The 27,874-nt window shown below is 43.9% G+C and overlaps 1 protein-coding gene across 1 annotated transcript; it reads right to left on the bottom strand.

Moving 5' to 3' along the window:
- Positions 1 to 513: 513 nt before the first annotated feature.
- On the bottom strand, positions 514 to 20,674 carry TIGIT (T cell immunoreceptor with Ig and ITIM domains). Its single transcript, XM_012787564.2, is given in 5 exon segments — positions 514 to 3,146; positions 15,361 to 15,467; positions 18,849 to 19,178; positions 20,414 to 20,629; positions 20,632 to 20,674. Coding segments are annotated over 5 exon segments (930 nt in total). The 3' UTR covers positions 514 to 2,912.
- Between the last annotated feature and the right edge of the window lie 7,200 nt (positions 20,675 to 27,874).

Genomic DNA, 27,874 nt, shown 5'->3' with positions numbered 1-27,874 from the left:
GACAGGTCAGAAAATAAAATTGCACACTAAGGTTCTCTCCACTCATGAAGACCATCCATCGCAAAGCTCCATGACTCAAAGTTTCTCACATTTGTTCAGTATAATTCTCTGGCTTATAGAGTAGACTTAGAAGCCCAGGCTCAGAATGTGGGTGGTGAATCAGTAAATGCACTCTTCCTTGAGTGCTCATTCATTGATTCATTTATTCTCCTCTCCTCCAATCAGAGAATCTAAGAGAGGCTCCAGAAGAGCTTGGGATCTCTTCCTGTCAGCACTTAGTGGTCTCCTTCCTCAGTCTTCCCTGTGATCTTCTCCTATATATTTCTCACAAGACGTAATAAGAGGGAAAATCTTCCTCAAACACAATTTTGAATCAAACAGAGACAGAGACCGACATTCATAGATAGACACCCTCCCTAGGAACCAAGTTAGCTTGGATTTGGAGACCAGAGCTGCACGGTCCACTAAAAATATACTGAGAGCCATAGTGGCCACATTAAAGAAGTAAAAAGAACTAGTTGAAATTAATTTTAATATATTTTATTTAACCCAATATGTCCAAAATAGTACTATTTTGACATGTGATCCATATTCTTAAATTACTTATGAGATAGTTTACATTCTTATTATTCACATTTGTTTCAGAAATCTAATGTGTACTTTATACTTATAGCACAGGACATCTCGATGTGGACTAATCCCATCTCAAGTGGTCAATAGCTACGTGTGAAAAGTGGCTACCATGCAGGCTTATGCATGCCTCTGAGAATCTGGCTTTTAGTGGATTGTCTTCTCTGGTTCTCAGAGGAGAACCTAGTTGGGTGAATTCTGCTTTAAAGTTTATTTTCTGTCAGACTGAATCTCATTTTAGTAACCTGACCCATTTCTAACATCTATAGGCCCTTTTGTATTTTATCACCGTCCCAATGGTATTTATAAATGTTTCCCAATTACCATAATTATGTTAAATAACACCCAACTCTCAGTCCAACCTAGGCCCAATATAACTCTCCCCCAAATCAAAATACCACTCCCTTTTTGTCATTACCCTTTGGTTCATTTTCAATTTGTGAATTCTGTTTTACTCCCAACCAACTGGTACTAGTTTTGCAAGAAAAGCACTGTGAATTGCCACAGCAAGCAACATTTTTTACATGCATTTATCCTTCTTCTAAAGGACTTGGAGCTCTGGACAGAATTCAGTTCATTGCTCCTAACTACATACCCGTTGGTAGAAAAATTGAGGGAAATACAAATAGAAATCCAAGGAGGAGTAGGAGTTGAAGTGTCTTCTTGGCCTAATTCTTAGGGAGCAGGGCCACACTTCATTTTAACCATCGGCAAGACACGGCCTTGCTTCACTTCCTGTCTCGGTGCCTGTGCCCATGATAGACAATCAGTCACGGTAAATCCGGCCTCCCTGCTCATCCCTCGAAGAGAGGTGGTGGAAGGATAAAAGTCTTCAAGATTCAGCCTGAATGTTAGTTAAGCAGAAATGAGCACAAAAGGAACCATGAGGCGGGTCTGGTGGGAGCAGGCACCTTGACTTGTGGGAACTGAGGCTAGGGAGCTGAGCGTCCCATAGGGAAGGAGGTCCTTGCCACCACCGGAGCCCGTGAACCTCAGGTTTTACTCTCTAGGCCAGCATTTCAAGTCTGCTTTTGTTGCAGTGGACTCAGAATGCATTAGCCACGGCCTGACTCACAGGCCCCAGGCTCGTCCAGCCGCCCGCTCGGGGGAAGACCACAGGAAATGGCATGTGTCCATGGAGGCAGCCACGTCTTGGCATTTGAGCCTCAGTTAGCCTTATCTGGGTGAGTGCATCGCTGAGCATTTGAAAAAAGAATCTCTTTCCCACCAAAAGTAAAATCTGGATTTTTAAAATAGGGACTTTTCCTAGGGGGGAAAAAAGGAGGGGCTGATAGAGGGTTTAGAAAATATACACCCTCAAACTAGCTTCTTTGAACACTTTTATTCACTCTCTGACCTCTTCGTACTGGGGCCGGGGTAACTGTGGCGCAACTGTGCCATTTCCTGTGGGCCTCCCACGCACAGCTGGCCGGGCCTGGGTCCTGTGAGTCGGGCGGTCGCTCACACGCTTGAGTTCACCACAGCAAAGGGAGGCCTGAAATGCCTGCCCGGAGAGTAAAATCTGAAGCGCGCTGGCGCCCTTGGTGCCAAGGCCTTCCCTGTGGCACGTACAGCTGCGCCGGCCTTAGTTCCCACAAGGTCCCCAGACAAAGCTCCCGCTCCCACCAGGCCAGCCTCAGGGTTCCCTCTGTGCTCCCCAACACTTCCCCACAGATCAGCCTACCCTGGCCACCTCGCCCCAAACCGACATCTCTTCCCGAAGGCCTGCATCGTGTACCCTTAACTGCATATTACCTTTTAATGTGAATGTTATCTCCCCACTTAACTGTAAGTTCCTAAGAGCAGAGACCGAGGTTGAGTCATCCTGGAATCTCCCCATAAAGCCTGATATCATGCCTTATTCATAACATGCCTTGTTCACTACATGCCTCGAATAAGTGAATGTTAATGAAAATGACAGTGAAAATGAGACGAGGGTGGCTCTGCAGTCATCCCATCCTCGTCACCCGCCACAAAACCCGGTAGCCCCAAACCCTGCCCAGTGCCATTAAGAGGAATGTGTTTCTCAGAGCCATGGGTTCTGCTCAAACTGCCAGATTCAAAACCAGGTCAAGTTTTTTTTAACATTCACGATCAAGATACACACTACTTACCCCAGGTCTGCCATCCTGGGACGAAAGAAAGGGGAGAGGAAATGAAGGTGGGAAGAGAATGACGTTCATTTACTCCCCTGAGTACACACACACACACTGATGGAGGATACAGCAGCTTGTACGGCCGCCGCTAACAGCAAAGGCCTCCCAGAAGACGCCTCTCTGGCCCTAACCAGTCTCTGATAGGAAGCTGAAGCTCCCCAGGCTTCTGTAACTCAGGACGTTAAAGTAGTCGTGCGGCTCAGCGTAGTCGTCTCTCCTCTGCTCTCCGCAGGGGCCAGCAGGGCCGGCTTCTGCCTGGACGCAGCTCCCAGGGGACGCGGGGACTCGGGGACTCCGTTGCTCCCGTTCAGCTGGTGTCCTCCTGAGGTCACTTTCCACAGAACGGATTCTGAGAGATTTCTAAAAACAAACCAACTGCAAAGTGAGTATGTGAGGACGTGAGTCAGAATTTGCTCCCCGATATGACACAGACTGAGAGTTATAACGTCTCTCTCTCCTTTTCTTCCACACTCACACACAAATTTGTGTTCTCACCAACACCCATTCCCTAGCCCGTAGTTTCTCGACCTTTTACAGCTGGATTTCAACACTAACCACCCACTGAACCACGCTTGCTATGCACACGCCGTGCTGCACACCCCATTTCCTCCGATGCACGGAGCCTCGTGAGGACCTTTCATCCTCTGTTGTCTCTTGCCCTTTGCTGCACTTGACACTGCTGATCTCTTCCTTTTCAAAATGTTCTCCTTCCCTGACTCCTGGGGCGTCACTTTCTCCTGCTTCTCCTCCTCCTGTTCCTTCCCCTCTTCCCCTTCCTCCTCCTCCTCCTTTGAACCCCACCTGCATCTTCAGCCGGGCCTGCCCCTTTTCTCTTTTCACATCAGCTCCCCACACCATGGGGTTCCCCAGGGTCCTGCTCTCTGCTTTCTCACATTCAACGCCCCCTCCAAGTTACTTCACCCATTTATCTCCATCCGTACACCTCCAACGACCACCCATCCTCTGAATATTCCCAAATCTCTACCCAAACTATCCCAGGCTTCTACCCCGGCTCCAGACCCAAGTGCCCACTGGACACTGCCTGCTGACTCACAGCGAGCTCAGACCCAACTTGTCTCAAGTGAAACCACCATATTCCCTCCCCCAAAATTGCTCTTGCCCTACATTTTCTATCGTGCCTTACGGCACCAGCTGATCAGAACCTGGAGCTAATGTTAAACTCTATTCACCCATAAAACCCCATCCAGTTTTACTCCCAAGGGGCTCTGAAATCTACTTCCTCTTTTCTGACCCTACATCCATGTCTTCTCTCTCACCCCGACTTCATCCTTGCTGCCTCTGAGCCCCCTCTAACTGCTAGTACAACTCCACACAGCCACCAGAAGAATGAATTTTCATAAATTAAAATTGGATCAATCCATACTTCTGCCTCAAACCCTTCAGTGGCCCCCACTGTGTATAGCAAGAGTACATGGGATGCACAGGTGGACTTCGGGGGATTTGCAAATCTCCTTAAATTGTATAAAATTTTTTTGTACAATAGGACATTCCTCTGGGAAGCAAATCCATAATTTCGCTCCATTTCCTGACAGAGACTGTGATGCTCCCCAAAAATATCCTTTGTGACTTGGTCCCATTCACCTTTCCAGCTTCATCACCTGCCATGCTTCTCACCCAATGTACCCCAACTTCTGGGGTACAGAAGTACCCTAGAATGCCAGAGAGCTACCATTTATTAAGAATCTGCTGTGAGCAGGGTCTGGGCTGGTTTCTTTATGAAATCTCAGCACAACTCTATTGAAGTTTCTACTTTTGAATGAGCTAACAGTCACAGACAGGTGTAGTCACTCACCCAGGAGCAAATCCAATTCTGGCTCAGGTTAGTATGACTCTAGTAGGCTGTGCTCTTTCTCCTCAGCCAAACTGCCTGTCATCCTACAGCTTCTCGAATGCCATGCACTGTTTCTTGGCTCCCTCCCCAGTTTTATATATGCTGTACCCATTATCCATTCCCTGCAGTTCCTTGAAAAGTAGTCTACTCATTCTTCCAGACTCAGCTTCACAGCATACTATCCAAGAAGCCTTCCCTGTCCTCTTATAGGGAGTTACATTCATCTGTGCTATATTCCTCTCTGTAGACTCAGAGCCCATAACTGATGCTCAGAGTATATCTTAGGACTGAAATGCGCACGCGCACACACACACACACACATATTATTCTACAGTCCTATACCTAAAAGAATCTGATTTTCCAAATCAAAGTAGGGACTCATGGCCAGAAAATTGCACTTATGGGGCCACAGGACAGAAGAATGAAGTCTGTTGAGTAAAATCAAGGGTGGGAAGTCAGCTATCACAGCAATATCACAGCATTATAGGTGAGGCTGGTGCTAAGACAGAGAAATCAAAGGACAGCAGGCACAAGTAGGATTGCAGAAGAAATGCTAACTGGCATCCCAGTGCAAAGTCGACACCCTCTCAGCCTTACTGGGGACTCCTCTAACGCACAAGTCCAAGTGACAGAATCACAAAGAGCCATAGGCTTAGAAAATAACAGCAACAAATACACACCAAATCTCATTCTGCCCACTCCCCTCTGCTTCAAAGATAGGAAACACCAGCACCAGCACCAGCACCAGCACCAGCTAGTGTCAAGCCCAGCGGTGCACAAACATGAGGAAGGAGCTGAGAAGGAGGGTGACCAGGGCCCTGTGGATATGCACTGTGAACAAATATCAAAAGTTAGGGATGGAGCATCACTGCAGACCTCAGGAGCTGGGCCTAAGGAGAGACCATAGTCTCAGAAGCACATGCATGAGCCAGCGGCCTTTCCCCAAGTACAGTATCATTCATTCCTTTTTAAGTAGAACTGGCTGAACCTTAACCTAAGTATAAAGAAAAAGGGGGTCATCAGAGCTCATGCTGATGCTGTGCTTAAAAGAACTACTACATGCCTTGATGCAATCCAATCCATTTTTTAAATGCGAATACTCAATCCTTTCTCAACTGCTTGTGACCTCTTGTGCTCATGTGTTCTTGTTCCCATTCTTGGTGAGACTGGCCACTGTGCCTTTTGATCTAAAGACTGTTTTGACCTCCAGAAGTCCTCTGGGAAATTCACAGACTCCTGAGTTGGGCCCCTCAGCTGTTCTATTTTCATTCCATCCTGCGTGGGGGACTCTGTAATTGTAATTAGCATAAAAATAAGTCTGGAATTAATGTACTGATGTTGTCCTAAAGGACAAAAAGGAGCCACAGAGATGGTAGCTGGGTCCTCCCAGGACAAACATTGTCCTCTCAGAGTAACGTAAGGAAAATGGACAGTGGGGTTGGCAGAGTCATTGTCCAAGAGCTGGATACATGTGTCACTCCTTTCCCACATAGAACATACCATAGGGGCACTTTCTGCATAGCTGCTTAGCAAATAATATTTATTCATTGTTCATAATAAATGTATGCAATATAACCATTTATTGAGTACCAGGTATTATGGGATACTATAGTAAATAAAATTTATAATAATTATAAGAACTTAATAAATAATCGTTATTAATACACTCCAGAAAAAATGCCAAATGCCTTACATGAATTATTGGACTTAAGTTTACCCACAACCGTATGAGGGCACAACCATAATTATCCCCATCTTACAGATGAAGAAACTGAGGCTCCGCAAAGTTAAGTGATATGGCTACTCAAATGGTAGAGCCAGGACTCAAATTTGGTCTGTCTGATTCCAAAGATCATTCTCCTCAATAATGCAATCTACTGGCTCTCAGGGTCTGTAGAGAATGCTGTTGGTGCCTGTGATGGTTAATTTTAGGAGCCAACTTAACTGGATTAAGGGATACCAAGAGATACCCAGAGATTTGGTAGAACATAAATTTTGGGTGTGTCTGCGATGTGTTTCCAGAGATTGTCATGTGAGTGAGTGGACTGAATATGGAAGATCCACCCTCAATGTGACTAAGTACCATCTGGGCTGGCAGCCCAGATGGAGCAAAAAGAGAGGAAAGGTGAATTGGTCTCTCTTTGTTCTGGAGCTGGGACATACTCTTCTCCTGCCCTTGGACATTAGGACCCCAGGCTCTCTGGCCTTGAGACTCCAGGACTTACACCACTGCCCAACCCCTTGGGTTCTCAGGCCTTAGGCCTTGGACTGAGAATTACACCATCAGCTTCCCTGGTTCTCAGGCTTTTGGACTTTAACTGAGCCACACTATTGGCATCCCAGGGTCTCCAGCTTGCAGATGGCCTGTTGTGAGGCTTGTCAGCCTCTACAGTCACATGAACCAATTCCCCTAATAAATCCCCTCTCATCTATCAATCTATTGGTTCTGTCTATCTGGAGAGCCCTGACTAATACAGCTCAGATCCACCTGACCAGAACTCCTATTTCCCAGATGCTGGGAGTATGGGCTATAGGCTCACAGCAGTCCCTTCTCTGGGGAGCTCTGGGGTCCTCCCTGGTGAGCAGCCCATAGTCAATGACTGATCAAGGTGGAATTTCAAAAAGCCAGCTCCATGCCTCCAGGTGCAACCAACTCCGTGCAATATTGCTTCAACCAAGTCTACAGCTGAGATCATGTCTACAATGAGCTTTCTTAGCCCTGTACTGCATCCTTTACCTGAGAGTCCATCCCAATAAATCACTCTTACCAGAATTTGTATGTCAGGCTCTATTTCTGGGGACCTGCTCTAAAACAGTTGCTCTGGGATTGGTCCCAGAAGGCAGCCTTTAAGGATACGACTAGGGAGTGGGATCCTTCACCAGCTGGATGGTGGTACGGACCCCCATGGCTGGTGGTAATATGGAATGGGGCACAGATGGAAGGGGATTATGAGCTGGTGCAATGACTCTGGCATTTGAGACGTATAAGGTAAATAGTAACTATTAGGACTCAGCCTTGGCTTTTACTAAATTCCCCTGATGCACTAAAGAGAGAAAATGACAGGCTCAGATTATCAGCAACTTAAGGTGTGAAAGTTACAGCTCCTCCCTGGCAGCATTTAAGAGACGCTCATCTCCAGCAGGTGAAGACCAGGTACAGGAGCTAGGTATAAGAGGGACAGAACTTCAAAGAAGGCTGGATTCTAAGCCTCAGCAAGTCTCCTATGCCAAAATCAAAGGCCTGAGAACCCAAGGGGTTGAGCAGTGGTATAATTCCTGGAGTTTCAAGGCCAGAGAGCCTGGGGTCCTATTGTCCAAGGGCAGACGAGTGTCTTGATAGGAAAGGGGGCGGTCCTCAGTTTGGAAGGAGGATCTCTGGGTAGATGTGCTTGAGAACCATGAGCCACCTGCTTCTTGTGCCATCTGCAGCTGCAGAAGTGGCCCACTTCCTCTTGATGGAAGATAAGCCTTGCCCAAAACCCGCCTCCACCTCCCCTACCGGTCACCAGACCAATAAATTGGGTAAAATCTCAGCCACAAACTGAGGAAGTGCTGGGTCTGCTAAAGTAAGAAAAAGGTTATATATTAATGCTAAAGGACAGGGCTAACATGTGCCAGCAAGAACTGGGAGAGGATGCCTGGGAGTGAACTCTGAAGGTGATGGATCAGGGTGGGAGGGTAGAATTTAAGACTGGAGGAGGGAGAACATGTCAATATTGGGACATCCCATGACTCAAGTTTGAACATCCTCACAAGGGCCCCTGGAGAGAAGTCTAATGTAGTGATGTCAATAGAGATGCCAACAGTCTTTCAGCAAACTACAGAAGAAGGAAACAAAATGCTCAGAGAAGTGAGAATGCTGGAATGAACCTACTAAATCAGGGATTGGCACACTGAGACCATGGGTTTTGTAAAGCCCATGAACTAAATGTAGTTTTACATTTTCAAGTGGTTGGGGAAAAAACCTTTAAAAAAACAGTATTATTTCATGGCTCATAAAAATTATATGAAATTAAAATTTCAATGTTTATAAATAAAGGTTTATTGGAATGGAGCCATACTCATCCATTTACATATTGTCTATAGCACTTTCACACTACAATGGCAGAGTTTAATTGTCGCAACAGAGACCATATGGCCCACAAAGCCTAAAAGACTTCTTATCTGGCCCTTTACAGAGAAACTTTGCCAATTCCTGCACTAATTAATTTCAAAAATCCAACAGCTGATTATGTTGGATCGATCTCCTAGGGAAGATCCAGAGAACACCCCTTTTCCTAAGATGGGAGGAACATGCTGATGAGGACAGTGCCAGTGTCACTGAGGGGTCCAGTGCTATTGCTCCTCTACAGGCTGGGGCTGAAGTAGGAGATGCTTTTACAGAACTGGATCCCTGTAGCAGTGGGGATGAGGGGATCCTAAAATAGGATCAGGGCAGATGGCAGCACTTAAGAAACAAAGTGGAGGTAATTACTGCAAGGAGCCAAGGAAGCCTGACCCATGGGGACACCAAGGTGGCTGCCAGAGCACAGTATTCCCAGGGGAAACACAGATTTGCAACCAACAAGGATATTGCTTATATATATATCATCAAAATAGATCAAGAATATCTGACAGAAGGCTGAGGCCAGCCAACCCCATGGAAAGTCAAGATTCTTTGCCCAGTTTCCAGGCCTATGAACAGTGCTGATATGGATACCATCTGTTTACCCCTCAGCCCCACTCCCCAACCTTCTCCACCCTATTCTGTCCCCACGAAGACTGTACTACATGTACTACATCCATAGATTCCTCTTCCTCCAGCTTCAGTTCGGGTTCAGTCAATGCAGAGCAACAGCAGGGGAATGGAAGGAAGGAGGGCAAGGTGAGGGTGTGTATCCCCCTGCATTCTCTCTGCAGGGTGGCTTTGGACTGGTTGTGACCCTCAATCAAAGATTTCAGCACTTCTTAAGGTTGCTCCCTCCACATACCTCTCTCCTTCAGGTTCCAGTAATCACCCTCTCCCCTAAAGAACTAGAGGTGATTTCAACACAGGGCTACATTCCTCCTGGAGGTTTCGTTACATCCTGCCTAGATCTTTGTAAATCCCCTTATTAAACTGTCCTCAAACAGCCCAATTTGGGAGTACCATGTGTTCTCTGCTGGGACATTGACTAATGCAAATATAAAATGCTTTGAGCAAGGACAGAGACGAGACTGGAGGCTACAGCCAAAGTACAGGAAAGACACAGAGAGGACCTGAACTAGACAGGAAGCAGTGTAAACATCAGAGATGGCCAGGAAGGGGAGCAGCAGGGCCTGACCACCTCTGGACTCTCTTTTCACCTCTTCCTCTTTCTCTACTCCCCAGGTGACTAAAGTTAGTCCAGATGCCTGGCATGAAAATTAACCAGACTTGAATCCTGAGCAGGAAAATGTGTTCTTCTAAAGAACTCTTGATCCATTCCACAGTAGCAGAACACTGGCAACAGCAGAGGAATCTGTTCACCAACCACCAGAGCACTCCCTTCCCAGCTCAGAGATCAAGCGTCATTTTCTTCACCTCTCCCCTCTAGCCAATCACTTTTCTTGTCCTCATCTTCCCCTAGAGGTTTTATTTTCTAATTATGTCTATTGTGATAGGCAAGACATAAATGAAAATAACTATATATCATTGGCTTCCTTGATAGCACCTGCCACATCTCAGCCACTGCTGGGTCCCAGCAACTTGTTCAGCCAGGTCTGTTGAATAATAAAGAATAAGTAGCCACATCTCTATGAACCAGGTAGGTTTTCTTAAAACTAGGAAGTGAGGGTTTAGATCATAAGACAACAGAGATTTTTACAGGCAAACTGGAAGACCAGGCTATCATCTGTTGGTATAATGCCTTGTATATCTTTCATAGGGAATCACCAATTATGAGATCTCTTCCTATAATTTGGAGACTCTCTTTAGTTTCTTCTGAACCAAATTAGCAAGATCCAACTCTGAGGTCTGAAGAAGGAATCAGGTCTCTATGGTTTTGAGAAATGAGAGTAAAAAAGTCAAGTAGAAGTTAAACTAAAAAGAAAAGAAAATCAAAGGTTGGTCCTTCTCTGGGAGAGGAAGAAAGAGAAAAAGAAGGTTAAAACTCACAAAAAGCAAGCAAGATGGAACCAGGGCCTAAGAATACAAAACTGCCCAAATCCCTCCATTTCTGGGCCTGGCAAGTGACCCAGTCAGATGGAGGCCAAGTGGCTGGTCAGACATTGGATAGCGAGGGGCTAGAACTCAGGCAGGAGTCCTAACCCAAAGAGCCCAAGGTTCAGAGTAGGTGGGCCAGCTATAAACCCGTTGTGCTTTGAATGCAGATATGAAATACAGCATCAAAGGAGTCTGTTCCTGGTGGAACTGTGGTTGAATATGTTGCTTTGAACCAATCCTTCCCTGAAAACAGCTAGAAACATCAAACAAAATATTAGAAACATCTGTTTGAAGAAATTAGGGTTCTTCCAAATCTGTGAGGAATCTGTAGACTGGGAGCAAGATCCACAAGAAGAGTAAAACCCAGAGAGATGAGAGGAGCATTTGGGGACATTTTCTCCTGGAGGCAATTGACTAAAAGTTGGCTGAGAGGCAGATAAGCTTCTGGCTGGAGGGGCAAAATTTGGAGTTCAGAAACCACTAAAGAGGGGAGAACACCCCAGGCTTTTAATTGGGATCCCAAAAGACCACACCCTAGGAGTAAGGGAGTAACAGAAACTGAAGTACAGCTTTAAATCCTCCGAACACTGATTTAATCAAGGTGACCTGAAATTACCAGTGCTTCCAGACTAGCCACCTGCCAGAAGTGGAAGGGAATCCTCTCTGGAGGAGGATGATATTATCAAGAACTTCAAATCATTGTCACATTTTTTTTTCATGTAAAATGCATAGCACTCAATGAAAAGTACCAAATAGTCAAGAAGATACGAACAAAAATCAAGTAAAAATAGACAATGGGAAAAGAACCCAGAGGGTCCAATTAATAATAGTTGATTAATAGTATCAAGGAATTAAAAGACCATATCAAGAATTTTGGCAGACTGTAAACTATTTAAACAAAGATTAGATACATCAAAGAAGATATTTGGTAACCTGGAAGATATGTCAAAAGAAACCATCCACTCTAAAATATGACAAGACAGATGGAAGGAAAATACAAAAAGAGAATAAGAGACATGTGAGGAAAAAGTGAAAATGTCTAAAATATCTGTAATTAGAGCTCCAGAAGACGAAGAAAACAAGAATGGAGAAGCAATATATAAAGAGATAATGGCCAGGAATGACCCAAAACTGACAAAAGACATCAAGCCACAGATTCAAAAAGTATTTCAAATGCCAAACAGAATAAATTAAAAGATAATTAGACCTAATTATATCATTGTACAATTGCTAAAATCCAATGACAAGAAAATTTTAAAAGAACCAGAAGAAAGAAAAATATCTTCAAAGGAGCAAACATAAAACCTGTTTTCTCAACAGAAATGTAGGAAGCCAGAATATCTTCCATGTACTAAAAGGCAATAGCTGCCAATAGAGAATTCTACACTCAGCAAAACAAATATACCATTTTTAAATTCAGGAAAAATAAAGACATTTTTAAGCAAACAAAAACCAAAATAATTCATCACGAGCAGACCTGCACAAAAGGAAATATTACGGGGTATTCTTCAGGTGAAAGGAAAATGATCCCAGTTGCAAGACAATGCATGCAGGAAAGAGTGAAGAGCTACAGAAAGGGTAAATCTGGATGAATAATGACTTAGAAAACTGTAATAATAATTTGGGGTATTTAAAATTTGGAGAGAACTAAAATGTATGATAATATTAGCAATAAGTTGGGGGCAAAGACAAAAAGTTAATGTGCTATAAGGTTCTTACATAATCTGAAACTGGGGTCCTCAAACTTTTTAAACAGGGAGCCTTTTCACTGTCCCTCAGCCCCTCAGAGGGCCGTTGGAGAGTGCGGCTCACATTCCACACATGCGCACTGCGGGCCCTGGACAAGTCCGCTGCTAAGCAGGACAGGCAGCAGCGGCAAAAACACCCAGCGGGCCCAGATAAATGTCCTTGGCGGGCCGCATGTGGCCCACGAGCCATAGTTTGAGGATGCCTGATCTAAAAGATGATAAAAGTACTCATTTATATTAAACTTCAATAAATCGGGGGTATATTTAATGTAACTACTAAAAGAATAACAAAGGAATGCATAACTAGCAAACAGATCTTTTTAATAATAAATATAATCTTAATTCAAAAGAGAGCAAGAGAGAATAGGGGGGAGATTATGAGAAAAATAATATGGTAGCTATAAATCTATATATATGAGTAATAGCACCATAGTCCAGAGAGGGTAATGCAGCAATGTGCAGCATAACATTGTTTTGATAAACAACAGACCACATAAATGATAGTGGTTCCATAAGATTATAAAAGAACTGAAAAACTCCTATTCCCTGGTGACACCCTAGCCATCCTAACATTGTAGCATAATGCATTACTCCCGTGTGTTGTGGTGATACTGCAAATCTACTGCACTTCCAGTCCTATAAATGTATGCAATTATGTACAGAACATAATACTTGATAATAATAACAAATGACTATGTTACTGGTTTATGTATTTACTATACTATGCTTTTATTGTCATTTTAGGTATACTCCTTCTACCTATATGTAAAAAAAAAAAAAAGAAGAAGCAGCTAGCTGTCAAACAGCCTCAGGCAAGTCCTTCAGGGGGTGTTCCAGAAGAAGGCATTGTTGTCATAGGAGGTGAGAGCTTCATGCATGTTATTGCTCCTGAAGATGGGAGCAAGAGGGACAAGATGTAGAGGCGGAAGACAGTGATATTGATGATCCTGACCCCTCCCAGGGTCTAGGGAGGAGAGTCCAGGGTAAAGGGTCTAGGCTCATGTGTGTGTTTGCCTTAGTTTTTAGTTTAAAGTTTAAAAGTTTAAAGGTTTAAAAAGTAAAAAGTTTAAAAGTTTTTAGTTTAAAGTTTAAAAAGTAAAAAATAAATATTTTTTAAATAGAAAGAAGTTTATAGAATAAAGATATAAAGAAGGAAAATATTTTTGTACAGCTGTATAGTATGTTTGCGTTTTAAGCTAAGTGTTATTTCAAAAGAGTCAAAATGTTTAAAAATGTAGAAGTTTATAAAGTAAAAGAGTTACAGTGAGCTAAGATTAATTTATTATTAAAGAAAGAAAATATGTTTTTATAAATTTAGTGTAATCTCAGTGTTCAGTGTTTATAAAGTCTACAGTAGTGTACAGTAATGTCCTAGGCCTTCACATTCACTCACCACTCACTCACTGACTCACCCAGCACAACTTCCAATCCTGCAAGCTCCATTCCTGGTAACCGTCCTATACAGTTATACCATTTTTTATTTTTTATATTATGTTTTTGCTGTACCTTTTCTATGTTTAGATATATGAATTCTTCCCATTGTGTTACAATTGTCTACACGATTCAGTACAGTAGCGTGCTGTACAGGCTTGTAGCCTATAGCCTGGGTGTGTAGTGGACTATGCCATCTAGGTTTGTGTCAGTGGACTCTTATGTGGTGCTTAATGATGCATTTCTCAGAACATGCCTCCATCATTAAGGGACACATGACTGTATTGGGCTGCAGAACTGAGTTGTTAATTGAATGGAATCAGAGTTGGAGGGAAAGTGGGTCAGGGTCTATGGAGGAGGATCCAGGGTAAAGGTGGAAGATAGTGTTGTGAATCACAAGATTGTTGAGTCACCCAAAATGCTTGTGTGGTGACTTGAATTAAGCCAACCTGGGATAACTTAAAATACCCAAGAAAGCACACAAAACTAAGAGTGGACATTCTTTCACTCATCTCAATCAATAGCTATCAGTTTATGATACAATAGGGTATTAATACATCTCTTCATTATTTATAAAGCTTTCACATGAAATATGCTTCCTGTTCATCTCAACTGTGTGATATACAGCAAGTAGAATTATAATCCTGCAATGGTTTGAATGTGTCCCGCAAAGTCCATGTGTTGGAAACTTAATTACCATTATAATAGTACTAAGAGGTGAGACTTTAAAAAGATGACTAGGCCATGAAGGCTCTGCCCCTATAATGGGACTAATACAGTTATCTTGGGAGTTAGTTATCTCTGGAGTGGGCTCCTAATAAAAGGGATAATCTTGGCCCCATTTGTCTCTGTGTCTCATACACACACTCACTCATGATGTGATGCCTTCCACCATGGGATGCCCTTTTCCAGGTGCACTATGCTCTTGGACTTCCCAGCCTCCAGAACTGTGAGCCAAATAAACTTCTTTTCTTTATAAATTTCCCAGTCTGTGGTATTCTGTTACAGCAGCAGAAAAGGGATTAAGACAAATCCTTATTTTATATATGGAAAACAATGGAGACCTGGAAAGATTAAGTATCTTCCCTAAAAATCATACACTCAGTGCCAAAACTAGAAACTCAATCTTTCAATTCCCCATCCATTACTCTTTCAGCCACACAACCTCTTAAGCTCAAGTAACAGAGGATTTATAACCTGTTGACTGTGTCATGCAGCCTTTACCTCTAAATTTTTGGAGTGTTCATTTCTTATCCCGCACAGAGGAGCGATGGGGGAGATCACATGTGGGGCTCTCTCGCAACAGAAAGAGAACCTGAAAGGACCAGGGTGGCAGGGGCGGGGGTAGCCGGGACTGAGATGTGCAGCCAGAGCCATTACCTTTCTAGCCAACACGACCACCCCGACGACTGCTGTGCAGGTGGCCACCAGCACTGTGGCAACGGCTCCAAGCAATGGCATCTGGATCCCGGCGCTGTGCTCAGCCACTAGAGGGAGGACAAAACAGAGGTGAGTGGCAGAGGCCAGACACAGAGCTGCCTTCCCCAGGGAAGAAGCCTCAACACCATGGCACAGAGGTGGGACTTGGCCAGGTCCTTTTTCTAACCACAGGACTGGAATCTGTAAGCCCAACTCTTCGGACAGCAGAGCACACACCTGGCCCATCATGAAATCTATAACTGAGCTCTTAAGCAGTGGCATATGTCATGTATTTGACACCAAAATGGATCATTTTTAACACTCCTTACCTCTATACCACAAAATCATTTCTGGTAATCAGAATTGAAACAAATCAATTCAGAAATGAAAACAAATGAAACAGGTAATCAGAAATGAAACAAATAATACCATCCAGGAAGAAACCCAGAGAGTGAACATTTTCTTTTACTAAACTTCATATATATAATCATACCAATAAAATATGTTTAATTAATAATTAAAATTACAAATAACCTTTCACCTTAAGCCTGTAACACTTATTTCCAGCTAAGCTCTGCTGCCTTATCCTTTGCTGTTTTCTCAGCACCTGATGCATAGTACAAGCTCAATAAATATTTGTGGCATGAATGAAAGCATAAACAAGTAAATTTCACTGACATAAAATGTAAATGTAGGGAGTAAGAGAGAGGCAGGAGGGGAGTTCTAAAGAGATGAGTCATATTTAATCCAAGGAGAGTATAAGAAAAATGACACAATTGGCCCAATGTGTCCTGAGCTGTAGGAAGAAGGGTTCAGGCTGCTTCATCCCAATCCCATTCCTACCTCCTCCCCAGGAGCTCAGGGAAAGACCCAGGTGTCTAGGGAAGAGTCTTGAAAGGAGAAGGTGTAGCAGAAGTCCCTCTAAGATTGCTGGGAAAGTGGCTAAGGACTCAAATTCCCTAAGACAAGGGCAATGGCTGCAGAATCCAAATTCCCCAGAACATGTTCCTCCTGCTGTGAGGTCACCATAGACCAAGACAGCCCCTGGAGGACCACAGCCATGATGTTAGCTCAGGAGGAAAGAGGGCAGGCGGGAGGCAAGTTGGTCATGGAGAACACACTGCAGGGGATCAAAGGAGCTGCAGAGGGCTGGCCATAGGACCAGAGAAGGGCATGTGGTCAGAGTGGGCCACAGGTCAGGGCGGGGGGTCAGGGTGAGGGTGAGGTGCTCTTACAGGTTGGGGATAAATGAAGATAGATGGGGTTTAAAACATGACAAAGTTTAGGGAAGATTATGATAATGAGTTTGATTAGGTTTAAGGATAATTCAGAGACACAATTAAGACAGGAGGGAAATTGGGGATATTAGGAATATCAACTTCATTAGGAATTTTTGGTTTGAAATTAAAGCACCAATTCCTCCATTCATGGTTACATTCACAGAACAAAGACTTCGAGGTCTTTGAAACAGAAGCAGCCCTGGGGAAGTGCAGCAACATCACTGCGTGCAGGGCGGGAAGGGGCAGACTCCGCATAAGGACTACTTAAACCTGTGTCTATGAGCCAGGTTAGCTTTAGGGTTAATTTCAATTTTAGCGTTAAGGTTAGAAATAGCTTAAATATTATAGTTAGTGTTAGGACAGGAACGTGGACTAAGGTCTGAGGTTAGAGCTACAAAGAAGTCAAGGTTGGAGTTAATGCAAGTGATTAAAGGAGAGCTGGTGTCCTGGGTAAGCAACTGGCCACCTGAGAAACAAGAAGAGAGATGCAAGTGACCAGTGATGCTCTCTGGAGCTGCAATGACAAAAAGGTTGGAGACACACAGGCTTTGAGGGGAAGCTGAACAGGCATCCAAGAGGACAACTTCTGATCTCTCTCCCCAGGTGGTCCCTGAGACACAGGGAAGAAATTTGCACCTTCATTTATGCATTTTCTCGCTGGGGAATAGCTGTACCACTGTGGCCTCGGGGAGAAGCACACTTGTCAGGATCATCAGTCCCTGAATGTCCTGGCCTGGACATGCGCAGACAGTTCCGCGCCCTCTATCCCACAAGGGGCTTCCACCTGAACTCACTCCATTTCCCGCAGGCTGATGGTGGGCCCTTGGGCATGTGACGCTCGGAGAAAGAGCCCAAAGGGTCAAGACAATCATTTAGTTACTCTTGCTGGAATCCAGGTCCCCTGCCCTGTTCATTGTTCCAGGCGCCCTCTAACCTGAGGCAAGAAATAGCATAATAACTAGCATGTGTGAAATTAAGCTTATGTGCCTAGCACTGTTCTAAGGCCTTACTTATATCAACTCGTGAGATTATTCATCACATTTTATAGATGAGAAAATGAGGAAAAGTTACATAATTTACCCAGATTACCGGGATTGATGGCAATAGTAGACCTTGGGCGGTGTGATTCCAGCACCTGTGCTCTTAACTGTGTGTTTCATTTGGTCTATGTGGGAACCAGCCAAGAAGTAACACTTGAAAGGAAACTTTAAGGTAACTTTGTGTCTTCTCAGTTTGCCCATATTTTGTAAACTCCTAAAACTTCATCTCCAACACAATTTATGGCAGTAATAGAAGTTCTGAGGGTAGAGTTTAGTGGAATCAGAACACCTGGGTTAAAATCAACTCTACCACGCTGAGCAACTCCAAGCCCCAGCTTCGGCCTCCATCACTGACATAGCACTTACCACGGTCCAGGCACTGTTCTAAGGACACTTTCTTGTAGTTGGTAATTCCATCCTCTGTTAGCCCCTCATAAGGCCTTACATCCATCCTCTTTTCACAGATGGGAAAACTGAGGCACAGAGAAGCCGAGCAATCCTGTCTGAAGTGAGCAGCAGAGCCAGGTTTTGGACCCAGGTTGTCTGCCAGCCTGAGCTCTTAACCACAGGGCTATACTGTCCCTCAGCTACGACACTAATCCTTTCCCAACTTCTGGGGAATTGGTTTAAATGTCCAGCTGGATAATGAATATAAGGGCATTTTGAAAACTTTGAAGTAGCACACAGATGTAAAGTACTGTACATTTACACTTGGCACATGCTATGCTTTGTTTTTAGCCAGTTCTAATCTTTATAAACTTAGCAGTGAATTCTACTTTGAATGATTGATAAACCAATGAATGAGAACAATTTGCACACAATCTCAGCACCTAAGCGACAGGTCTTCCTAGCAAGATAAAATGTGCTTCTTATGCAAGAACAGTGGTTCTCAGTCCTGGCCACCCACTATAATTAACTGGGATGCTTTTAGAACATCTCATCCTAGCTCTTCCCCTAGAGATTCTGATTTAATTGGTCTGGGTGTGGGCCCCAGCATCAGTAGTATTTAAGAGTTCCCAGGTGATTCAAATGCCATCCAGAACTGAGAAGCCCTGTTCCACATGGTGTTTCAGGATGGCATTGTCTATGCTAGAGGAAGTGTTTCATCAGCCAGCTTGTCCAGGAATACCTGAGCTTCTGAGGACCTCCAAAAAGATTCTTCCCTTGTAAATCCCATCAGGGTAGGTATGGTAGATGCAGAAATATTCTCCTGTGTCATTTGTGGTCAGCCACCGGAGGGTGAGGCCCAGTCTGGGGCCTGGGGCCACTCGGTCTCTAAAGGCTGGGGGGATGTGCCACCCAAGGTCAGCATGACAAATGGCCAGAAGCTGGTCCTGCTGCTCCCAGTTGATCTGGGTCACTTCAGCCCTGGTGGAGGAGAGGTGGCATTGTAAGATGACAGAGCCACCTTCCTCTACAGAGATGTTCCCTGTTGTTACTACCATGCCTGTCATAGCTCCTAGGAAAGAAGAAAATGCACACATGAGTCCCAGGTCAACAGCCAGCCTTCAACTGTCCTATAGAAATTCTAAGTGGCATTGAGGCCAGAATTGGTTGTTGGAATGATAGTTTCTCCAGTCCACTCTGTCGCTCCCCCACATAGACTATAATTGCTTTCTGTTTCCCCCATTTCAAGGGAAACTCCTCCCCATGTTTGTATTCAAGCGTCCCAGTCCCACCTGTTGTCCATGCACCTCTGCTCCAGCCACCCATCTGCTCCTTGCTCGCCTGCCCGTGAAGGCCAGTCACCTCTTCTAGGCCCTCAGCCCTGCCCGGGCTCCCTTCTCCGTTCCCACTCTACGCCTGCACTGTGTCCTAGAGCTTCACAGATAGCCGGTTGATTATTCTCATGGGCTTATCTTGTCTCCCCACTTGGAATACAAGCCCTTGTCAGCTGACATCACCTCTTCTGTTTCTTCGTACCTTCCAGCAGCCTAATTCCGTGCTGCATGCATTATCCTTTGAAATACAACCTGGCTGTTTGGTTGCTTGTCATTTGGGGTACCTGGAAAAGCCTTCAAGAAAGCCAAGAAACCCAAAGGAAAGGAGGCTCAGCAAGAAACAGCTTCTCCCAGACAAAACCACCCCCTTCAAAACTCACCTGCCCTCAGCAGCCTTGGGCATCTCCTCACCCTCAGAAGGTTCACAGAGCAACATAAAAACTAATATATACTGTGATTTGAAGCACTATGTCCTTCTCCCTCAGAAATATTTGTGTAAGATTTTTGATATAGAAGAAATAAATTTAACAAATATTCAGTCTGTAATGGTAGAATCTCTGTCATCTGTGAAGAAGGTATTTTTGGTCCACAGAGAACTACTTACAATGCTTTTCCGGAAGGTTCCTCAGGACAAAAGAAAAGAAGATGGAGCAGGAGTGAGTTTCTAAAAGCAAGCCGATAATTCCTCCTTCCTGATGCCTTCTTTTTTCTTTGACTGTGCCAGCCAGCAAGGCACCCCCAACCCCAAGGGTCTACAAAGTCCTTCATCTGCCACCCAAAACAGAACTTTTAGCTCCTTCTCAGAGATTGCCTTTCTCACATGAGGGTACACAAGACTCTGAAAATTACACTTCCTTCCTTAAAACAGATGTGACGTGCACTCGGAACCTTCCCTACACAGGCACCCTGGTCTTCCCGCCAAGCTCAACCTTGCTGTCTCCCGGTCCCTGCTCTGCCAGATTTCAGGCCTTACCTGAGGTGAGGGCAGCCTGCCTCAGCCCCTGGGCCCAGAGCAGCAGGAGACACCACTGCATGCTTCTCTGCCAGGGGCCTACAGGAAGCAGATGTGGCCTCTTCTGCCACCGAAACTGGTCGGCTGCAGATGGGAAGGAAAGGCTGAGCACATGGGGAAAGAGGGTCTCGGAAAAATCAAGTTCAGCAAAAACCATGTCAAAAACACATAAGGTTCCAACAAGTACACAAACTACATAGGCTGAACCACAAGAAAGACCATGAAGGAAATACATTTTAAAATAAACAAAAATGTGGTTAGAAGTACACTTGTCTTTTGATTACAATTAGTCCGTCTATTGTTTTTAAGTTTTGTCTCAATGTACATTTTTAAAATCAGCCTTTTAGCCTTTATCCAAAAAGGGCATCTGTGTAACACCCAAGACTCTGCAGAACTTATTACCGATGAAGAACTGTTCTGGGGTCCTCTGACTTCATCCTGCTGAAGAATGTGCAACAGTAAGAGAAACTTACAAGCGTGGGAACTTACAGACCAGGAACTTACTTCACTTGAAATCTAATGAGCGAGTGAATGAGAAGCATTTACTTTGAGGATGATACACGGATAGGACAAAGGTCTTGGACAAACAGAGCAACTTTCCATTGAATGAGGTCTTCTCCTCTAATTTTATTTGTTTTATCTTGTTTATCTGGACTGAGACTTTGTTGAATTCTGGCTTAGTTTTCATGGCCCAGTAGAAGCAGAGGAGACCAGAAGAGTGAGCTAGCTTTTTTGTGCACAGTGACCCATGAGAGTCGGGAATGCAGAGAAGGTGAACCCCTGGAAAGGGATTGGTTGGCACTTGTCTGGAGCTCCTTGCTCATCACCAGGTCCTACTACTGACCCATCCTCCCTCCCTTCATTCATCTGAAAGCCCCTGAGTGCCTACAAAGCACCAGACCAAACACCAAGCTCTGAAGACAAGGAGGGTGAATGACCATAGCCCCTGCCCTCAAAGAGTTTACAAAGCTTGCTTCTGGTGAAGCCACCAGGGAGGGAAGGTGGCGGGTCCACATGCACCAGCCTCCTGGGCTCTCACCACAGCTCCCTTGGACATGTTCTATGGTACATATCCTAAAAATATGCATCTCCCTCCAAAGCTTAATGCCCTGCCCCCTCCATCCCAGCCAAGCACCCTGAGCATGTCACACCGTCCAGGCTCCTGTCCTCTTTCTCCCTTGCAGGATGTTCTATCTCAGACCATTTTCCTACCCTCCCTGGCTTCTACCCATTCCCAAATCTATATCATGACCTAGATACCTCTTATACCCTACCTTCAAAGCCTTAGACAACATATACCTCACTGATTTCTCTCTGCCTACCCAAATTCAACCTGTCCTTCAAGGCTCACATCAAGAGACACCTCCACCACCTTTCAACAGCTGCAATGCTTTCAGCTGAAGGAGCGATAATACCTAACCTGTGTCCAAGGGAGGATGCTGAGGCTGAACTGGAGGAGCATTTCAAAAACTCATTGCTAAGACAGAGCAGCCAGGGGTGGGAGAGCCAAGAGCAGCTCATGGGAATAGAACACAGAAAGGGGTGGACACTGGAGTTTCTGCTATAGGGATGGGTGGGAGCCCAAGAGGTGGGACATACCTTATATGATGATAAACCCAAAGAAACTTAAATTTGGTTTGAAAAAAATGGTTGAATAATTTTCCTGTTTGTTTATAAGCAGCTAGTCCAAAAGAAGAACATGCTCAAGTCCATGCTGATCAATGTTGCTTTTCAGAGACACTTGAGGGTGGTTGACTAACAGACTGTGGAATAATACCTGGGTCCAAAGTCATCCTGGTTCAATGACCTTGGGAAACTCACTCAGCCTCTCTAATTATCTGTGTTTAGGAATAAGCATACCTCCCTCATAGGACTGTGAGAATTCAATAAACTAATGTGGTAGGTGCTTAGCACAGTGCCTGGTACATAAGAGGAATCAATGCATCAGTTACAGTATCGATAACAATATTAAGAAATGAAAGGAAAATTGGAGGAGAATATCCCTCTCCATCTATATAACATTTTGCCAAGAGTAAAACCCTGGTCTCTGGACTCCAAGGCCGAGGTTCAACCTGACCACCTCATTCTGTGCTCTGTGTCTGATACGAGAATATGAGGATACAGTGTTTCTGCAGGAAAGTGGTCACTGTGCCAGCCAGACCCTGAGGCTGCCTTGGAGGAAGGCAAAGGACAGAAGAGTTTCCCCAGGGACCCTTCCCCAAGTCCCTCTGTGAGCCTCTTACAGAGACTCCCAGGGAAACATCGCTGGTGCAGCTGCCCACTCAGCCGCAGCCAGAGCTGAGCCACACACCTGTGAGCAGCAGGCCTGGTGTGAGAGCTCCCAGGGCCACCCTGAGCTTTGGGGGCCAGTCCACAGCCCCTGCGACATAGTGTGAACCTCTAACGTCAGTCAGATGCTGACTCACATTTCTACTTAAAAGTTCTTGGTAGCAGGAACAGTGGCTCTCACGTGTAATCCTAGCACTTTGGGAGGCTGAGGCAAGAGGATTGCTTGAGGTCAGGAGTTTGAGACCAGCCTGAGCAAGAGTGAGACCCCCGTCTCTACAAAAAAAATAGAAAAATTAGCTGGACACAGAGGTGCACACCTATAGTTTTAGCTACTTGGGAGGCTGATGCAGGAGGATCTCTTGAGCCCAGGAGTTTGAAGTTGCAGTGAGATATGATAATGCTGCTGCACTCTAGCAGAGTGACACCCTGTCTCAGTAAATAAATAAAAGTTCTTAAATGAACCCCTGACTTTTGTGGTTGTGGGCTAAACAGGTCTGGTCAACTCTGACGCAGGTGGGTGGGTGTAGGTGCTGGGGAAGGGACTGCACATTTGCCTTTAAGGCGGGAGGAAGTGCTGGCCTAGAACGTAAGCCACTTGCGTCCTTTCACAGCCCAGCCTTCTCCTTGCCTTGGGAGGGCCCCACGGTGAGCCCAGAGCCAGCTCTACCCACCACACAGTCCTAAAAACCTGTGGCCTGCAAGGATCTGAGCCCTTAGGGGGTTTAGAGTGGTCACTTGGTGCAAGGCCCATGACTTGTACACAGGAAACACAACCAAGTGTCCTCTCGGGCCACAGAACGATCTCCCCATAGTGTCTCTGGTCTTCAGCCTCTCCAAAGTCTTCCCTCACTCAGAAGCAGGTGGGGGAGCTCCAGGACTCGCACACCTGTCTTCTCTCTCCTGCAACATGCTGCAGCGGCAGGGGGTGGTGGCTTTCTCGTCTAAGCACCCCAGTCTCTGCCCTGTGTAGCAGTGCCTCCAGGTGGCAAGCTGCACTATGGCAGAGGGGCAAGAAGCCCCTGCCCCTCTCTGCCCCCTACAGAGGGTTAAGGGAACCTGGGAGGTAGGAAGCAGATGGGCCAGGAAGAGCCTGCCCTGTGTCCCCTCAGTCCCATCTGCCTCACAGCCATAGCAAAGCCACCTTGCAGTGGAGATAACTGAGCAATGGGATGGTGGTTCCAAAGCCACCGTGGAGAAAGCTGCCTCAGAAAATTCAAACACTCATCATGGAAGGAATGTCTATGATCTGAGGCTTATTAATAAGTCCAAGAGCCATGGGGCTTGTTGGCTGAAACTGGCTTTATGCAAATACACATGAGGAAAGTTGGGGGTGGGATTGCTGACTTTTGTTTGTCTAATCTCCCTCGGGTGAGGAGACGCTGAGGATCCCCGCTACCCCTAAAGGCTGCCAAGAAGTTCAGTGGATGACAGATTTCCTCTGCCTTCCCAGCTGTAAAAATAGGACAGAGACCCCCCCAGGTTAGGATGGAATGCAAAGTCAGAAGAAAAATCTTTGGGAAGAACCAGCCAGTTCTCTCTTCTCGGCTCCAGCCTCAGCTGCAGCCCCACTTGACAGCCTTCCCACCCACCAGCATCGCCTCCCTCCTCTTCCTCCATCCTAGATGGGGTTGTGCTATTGTGTAATTGGGAAAAGTAGTCCCTGCTGCTTGTTAAAACACAGCAAGGCAGGTTTCATTCAGGACGTCGTGAGAGGTATAGGGACCAAGGCAATGAATGGGATTTTGTGGTGGGGAGAGAGATTGGGCTCAACTCTGACTACAGCACAGGCAAGTGGGAATTTACAGCCAAGGGGCAGGACGGGGGTAAGTAGTAAGAGGAAAGATCAGGAGAAGGTGGATTCTGGCTGACCTGACTTAGCAGGAGTCTTGCTGAAGACAGGCCAGGGCAGATCAGACATTACCTGAGAAATGGTAGAGGATAGAGAACTTGATCAGTGTTGACCCCAAACAAGTGACAGGCAAAAAAATCTCAATCCATGGAGGTTTATTAAGCCAAAGTTGAAAACGCGCCCAGGAAAAACATGAAACCACAGACAAAACTGTGGCTATTATTCTAAAAGGAAATTTGGAGGTTTTAGCATTTAAAGGCACAAAGAAGGGGGGTGAGATAGTGAGACAAAATGGCTACCTGATTGTGAGACCCACGAAAATCTATGTTTTACATAAGGTAAGGTGAATGTTAGAAGAGAAAAAGGGAGTGAAGGAAGAATCAACTACGCAGATGTCCCTGGGGAGGTGGAAGTAGGTCTGATCCTGTCTTGTCTCTGTTCTGCTGCCTGCAAAGATAAAGTTGTAGTTCATGATTCATTTGGAATCGAACAGACTTTAGTTTTAGGAGCTAGACATAGCCTGCGAACCCTAAGTTACAATTTGCATGCCCTCTCTTATAGGAGGTGAGCAAGAAATGTCCTTAATAAGTGATCTGTGGGGCCAGTTCTTCACAGGTGCCTGAGGCCTTTATTTTTCCTTTTGCATAAGGAGTTGACGGTGGCCTTGAGATTTTTGTTTTCTTTTTACATAAGATGTCTAGGGTGATCAGACATGGAAGGTAGGGGGTTCTTGCTACACTGACTTCGCAGGATTCTTGGCTAAAACTAGATCTTACAAGGAACTGCACAGATGGGTCTAGGAGAAGGTGCAGGAGCCTGAGTAAAGTGTGGTCAAGCAAAGACTCTATGTCACTATCAATCCTTTATACTATCAAGCCACCTCCTAGCCCCATCTGCCTTGGGAAAGGTATCTTCTACCTTTCAGCTTACTTCCTACTTCCTACTACCTAAAGCCCCCAGCCTTCCAGAACAACTAGATGTCCCTGGCTAGGTGGAAGAATGGGATAGATAGCAGTACAAGTGAGCCAGTCATTAAAAGAACCCTTCAAGTATAAAGAGCTCTCCTTCCCCCCAATGAAAAGAATTTCATGCCTAGATGATTTCAAGGGACTATAACAAACCTTTAAAAAGAAGATAATTTCAATGTTACTTAAAACACGTAGACATAGAATATAAAGGAAAATTTCCTAGTTTTATGAAGTTAATTTAAAATTGATATAAAAATGATTGATTGTACCCAATGAAAGAAAACCTAATCCCAATCTTGCTTCCAAATATTGAGAAAAAAAATTATAAATAAAATTTTTTATACAGACTCCAATAATATATTAAACAAAATATATTATTACCAGGTAGGGTTTCTTCCAAGATTACAAGAATGATTCAATACTGGGAAATTCATTAATATTAAATATTAGATCTATATTTTAAAAAATATATGGTCATTTCCTTTGATTCAGATAAGTAATCTGACAAAATCAATACCCATGATGGATCTTTTTAAAAACTCAATAAAAGAAAAAAATCAATAAATTATTTCTTCACAGAATTACACACACACAAACACACACACAAAATTAGCCCCAAAGCTAACATCTGTTTTGATGGAGAAACACTACAATATTCCTACTAAAGTCAGGAAGGAGACAAAGATACTCACTATTACTATGACTAGTTAACAACCTACTGGAAGTATTACCCAGTTTAATTAAGAGAAACATTTGGAAGTGTAAGAATTAAAAACAAGGAGATAAAACTATCTCTAGATATAGATGATTACATATGTAGAAAATCCAAAAAGATCAATGGAAAATACCATAAATAATAAAAGAATTCTATAAATTAGCAGGATGTAAAATTAGTATAAATTAACAAATAGTCCTCCAATATGCAATCATTAACTGCTTATAAAGTATTTTGGAAGAGAACACCCATTTACAGCAGCAGCAAAAAAGAGAAAATACTAGGGAATAAATTTAATAAGAAATGTGTAAAAGCCCAATGAAGAAAACTTTAATGAATCAGCTATCCAAATATATTGTACAATGAAATCTTGTAAATACTAAAAGAAAACATGGATAAATTCTTTTAAAACCCACAAATGGAGAGTCATTTTAACTGTGACTCAAAATCCAAAATCAATAAATAAAATTTGGTGACAAATTTGATTATATTAAGATTTTTAAAGAGCCTTTTGCATTAATATAATATTACAAAGGTCAAATGACAAATTAGGAAAGAATATTTGGATTAATATAATAATCACCTTAATGTAAAAATTTCTTAGAAATCAAGAAGAGAAATACCAACAACACTGACATATCAAAACACCTGAACTGACAGTTCATAGAAAAAAAAACACAAACGTTCATTAAACATATGGGAAGTTCCTCAACCTCAGTCATAAAGAGAGAGATGAACGTCAAAACTATGTTATAATATCATTGCTCCCCTCCCACCAATTGGCAAATATAAAAATTTTGACAATATATCTATTGGTAGGGCTGTGGGGAAACAAATGCTATCATACGTTGTTGTTAGGAACGCAAAATAATACAACTCCTTTGGAAAGGGATTTGTCAATATCTATCAAGCTTACAGCTTTAGACTAGAAATTCCACTTCTAGAAATCAAAGGACAAAACTGCTCAAATATGAAATAACATGTGCACAAAGTTATTCATTGAGGCATTATATGTACTACTAAAAAAAAAGAAGAAAGAAAAACTCAAATTTGTCCAACAATAGTGAAATGGTTGAATAAATCATGGTACCTCCACAGCATGGAGAACTAGGCAACCATAAAAAGAATGAAGGTGATTTCAATGTATTTGTATGGAGTGATTCCTAAAAGATACTGTTAAGTGAGAAAGCATAGCGCTAAGTATGCTACCTTTGTGGGAAGGGGTGCAGGGGAATAAGATTATGAGTACATATTTGCCTATATTTGAAAAAAGAATCACTATAAAATTAACCAGAAACTAATTTAAAAAATTGGTTGTCTTTAGGTAGCAGGTGAGCATCAATCTATAAGCATAGAATGTTTTTTCATTTGTTTGTGTCATCTGTGATTTATTTGATCAGTTTTTTGTAGTTCTCCTTGTAGAGATCTTTTATCTCCTTGGTTAAGTATATTTCTAAGTATTTTATTTTATTTTATTCGTAGCTATTGTATATAGTATTGAGTTCTTGATTTGATGCTCAGCTTAACTATTATTAGTATATAGAAATGCTACTGATTTGTGTACATTAATTTCACAATCTGGAACTTTTACTGAATCTATC

The sequence above is a fragment of the Microcebus murinus genome, chromosome 1 (genome assembly GCF_040939455.1).
Source record: "Microcebus murinus isolate Inina chromosome 1, M.murinus_Inina_mat1.0, whole genome shotgun sequence".
NCBI lineage: Eukaryota > Metazoa > Chordata > Mammalia > Primates > Cheirogaleidae > Microcebus > Microcebus murinus.
Note: the sequence above shows the minus strand (reverse complement) of the source record. Positions and strands in the feature narration are given on the sequence as shown.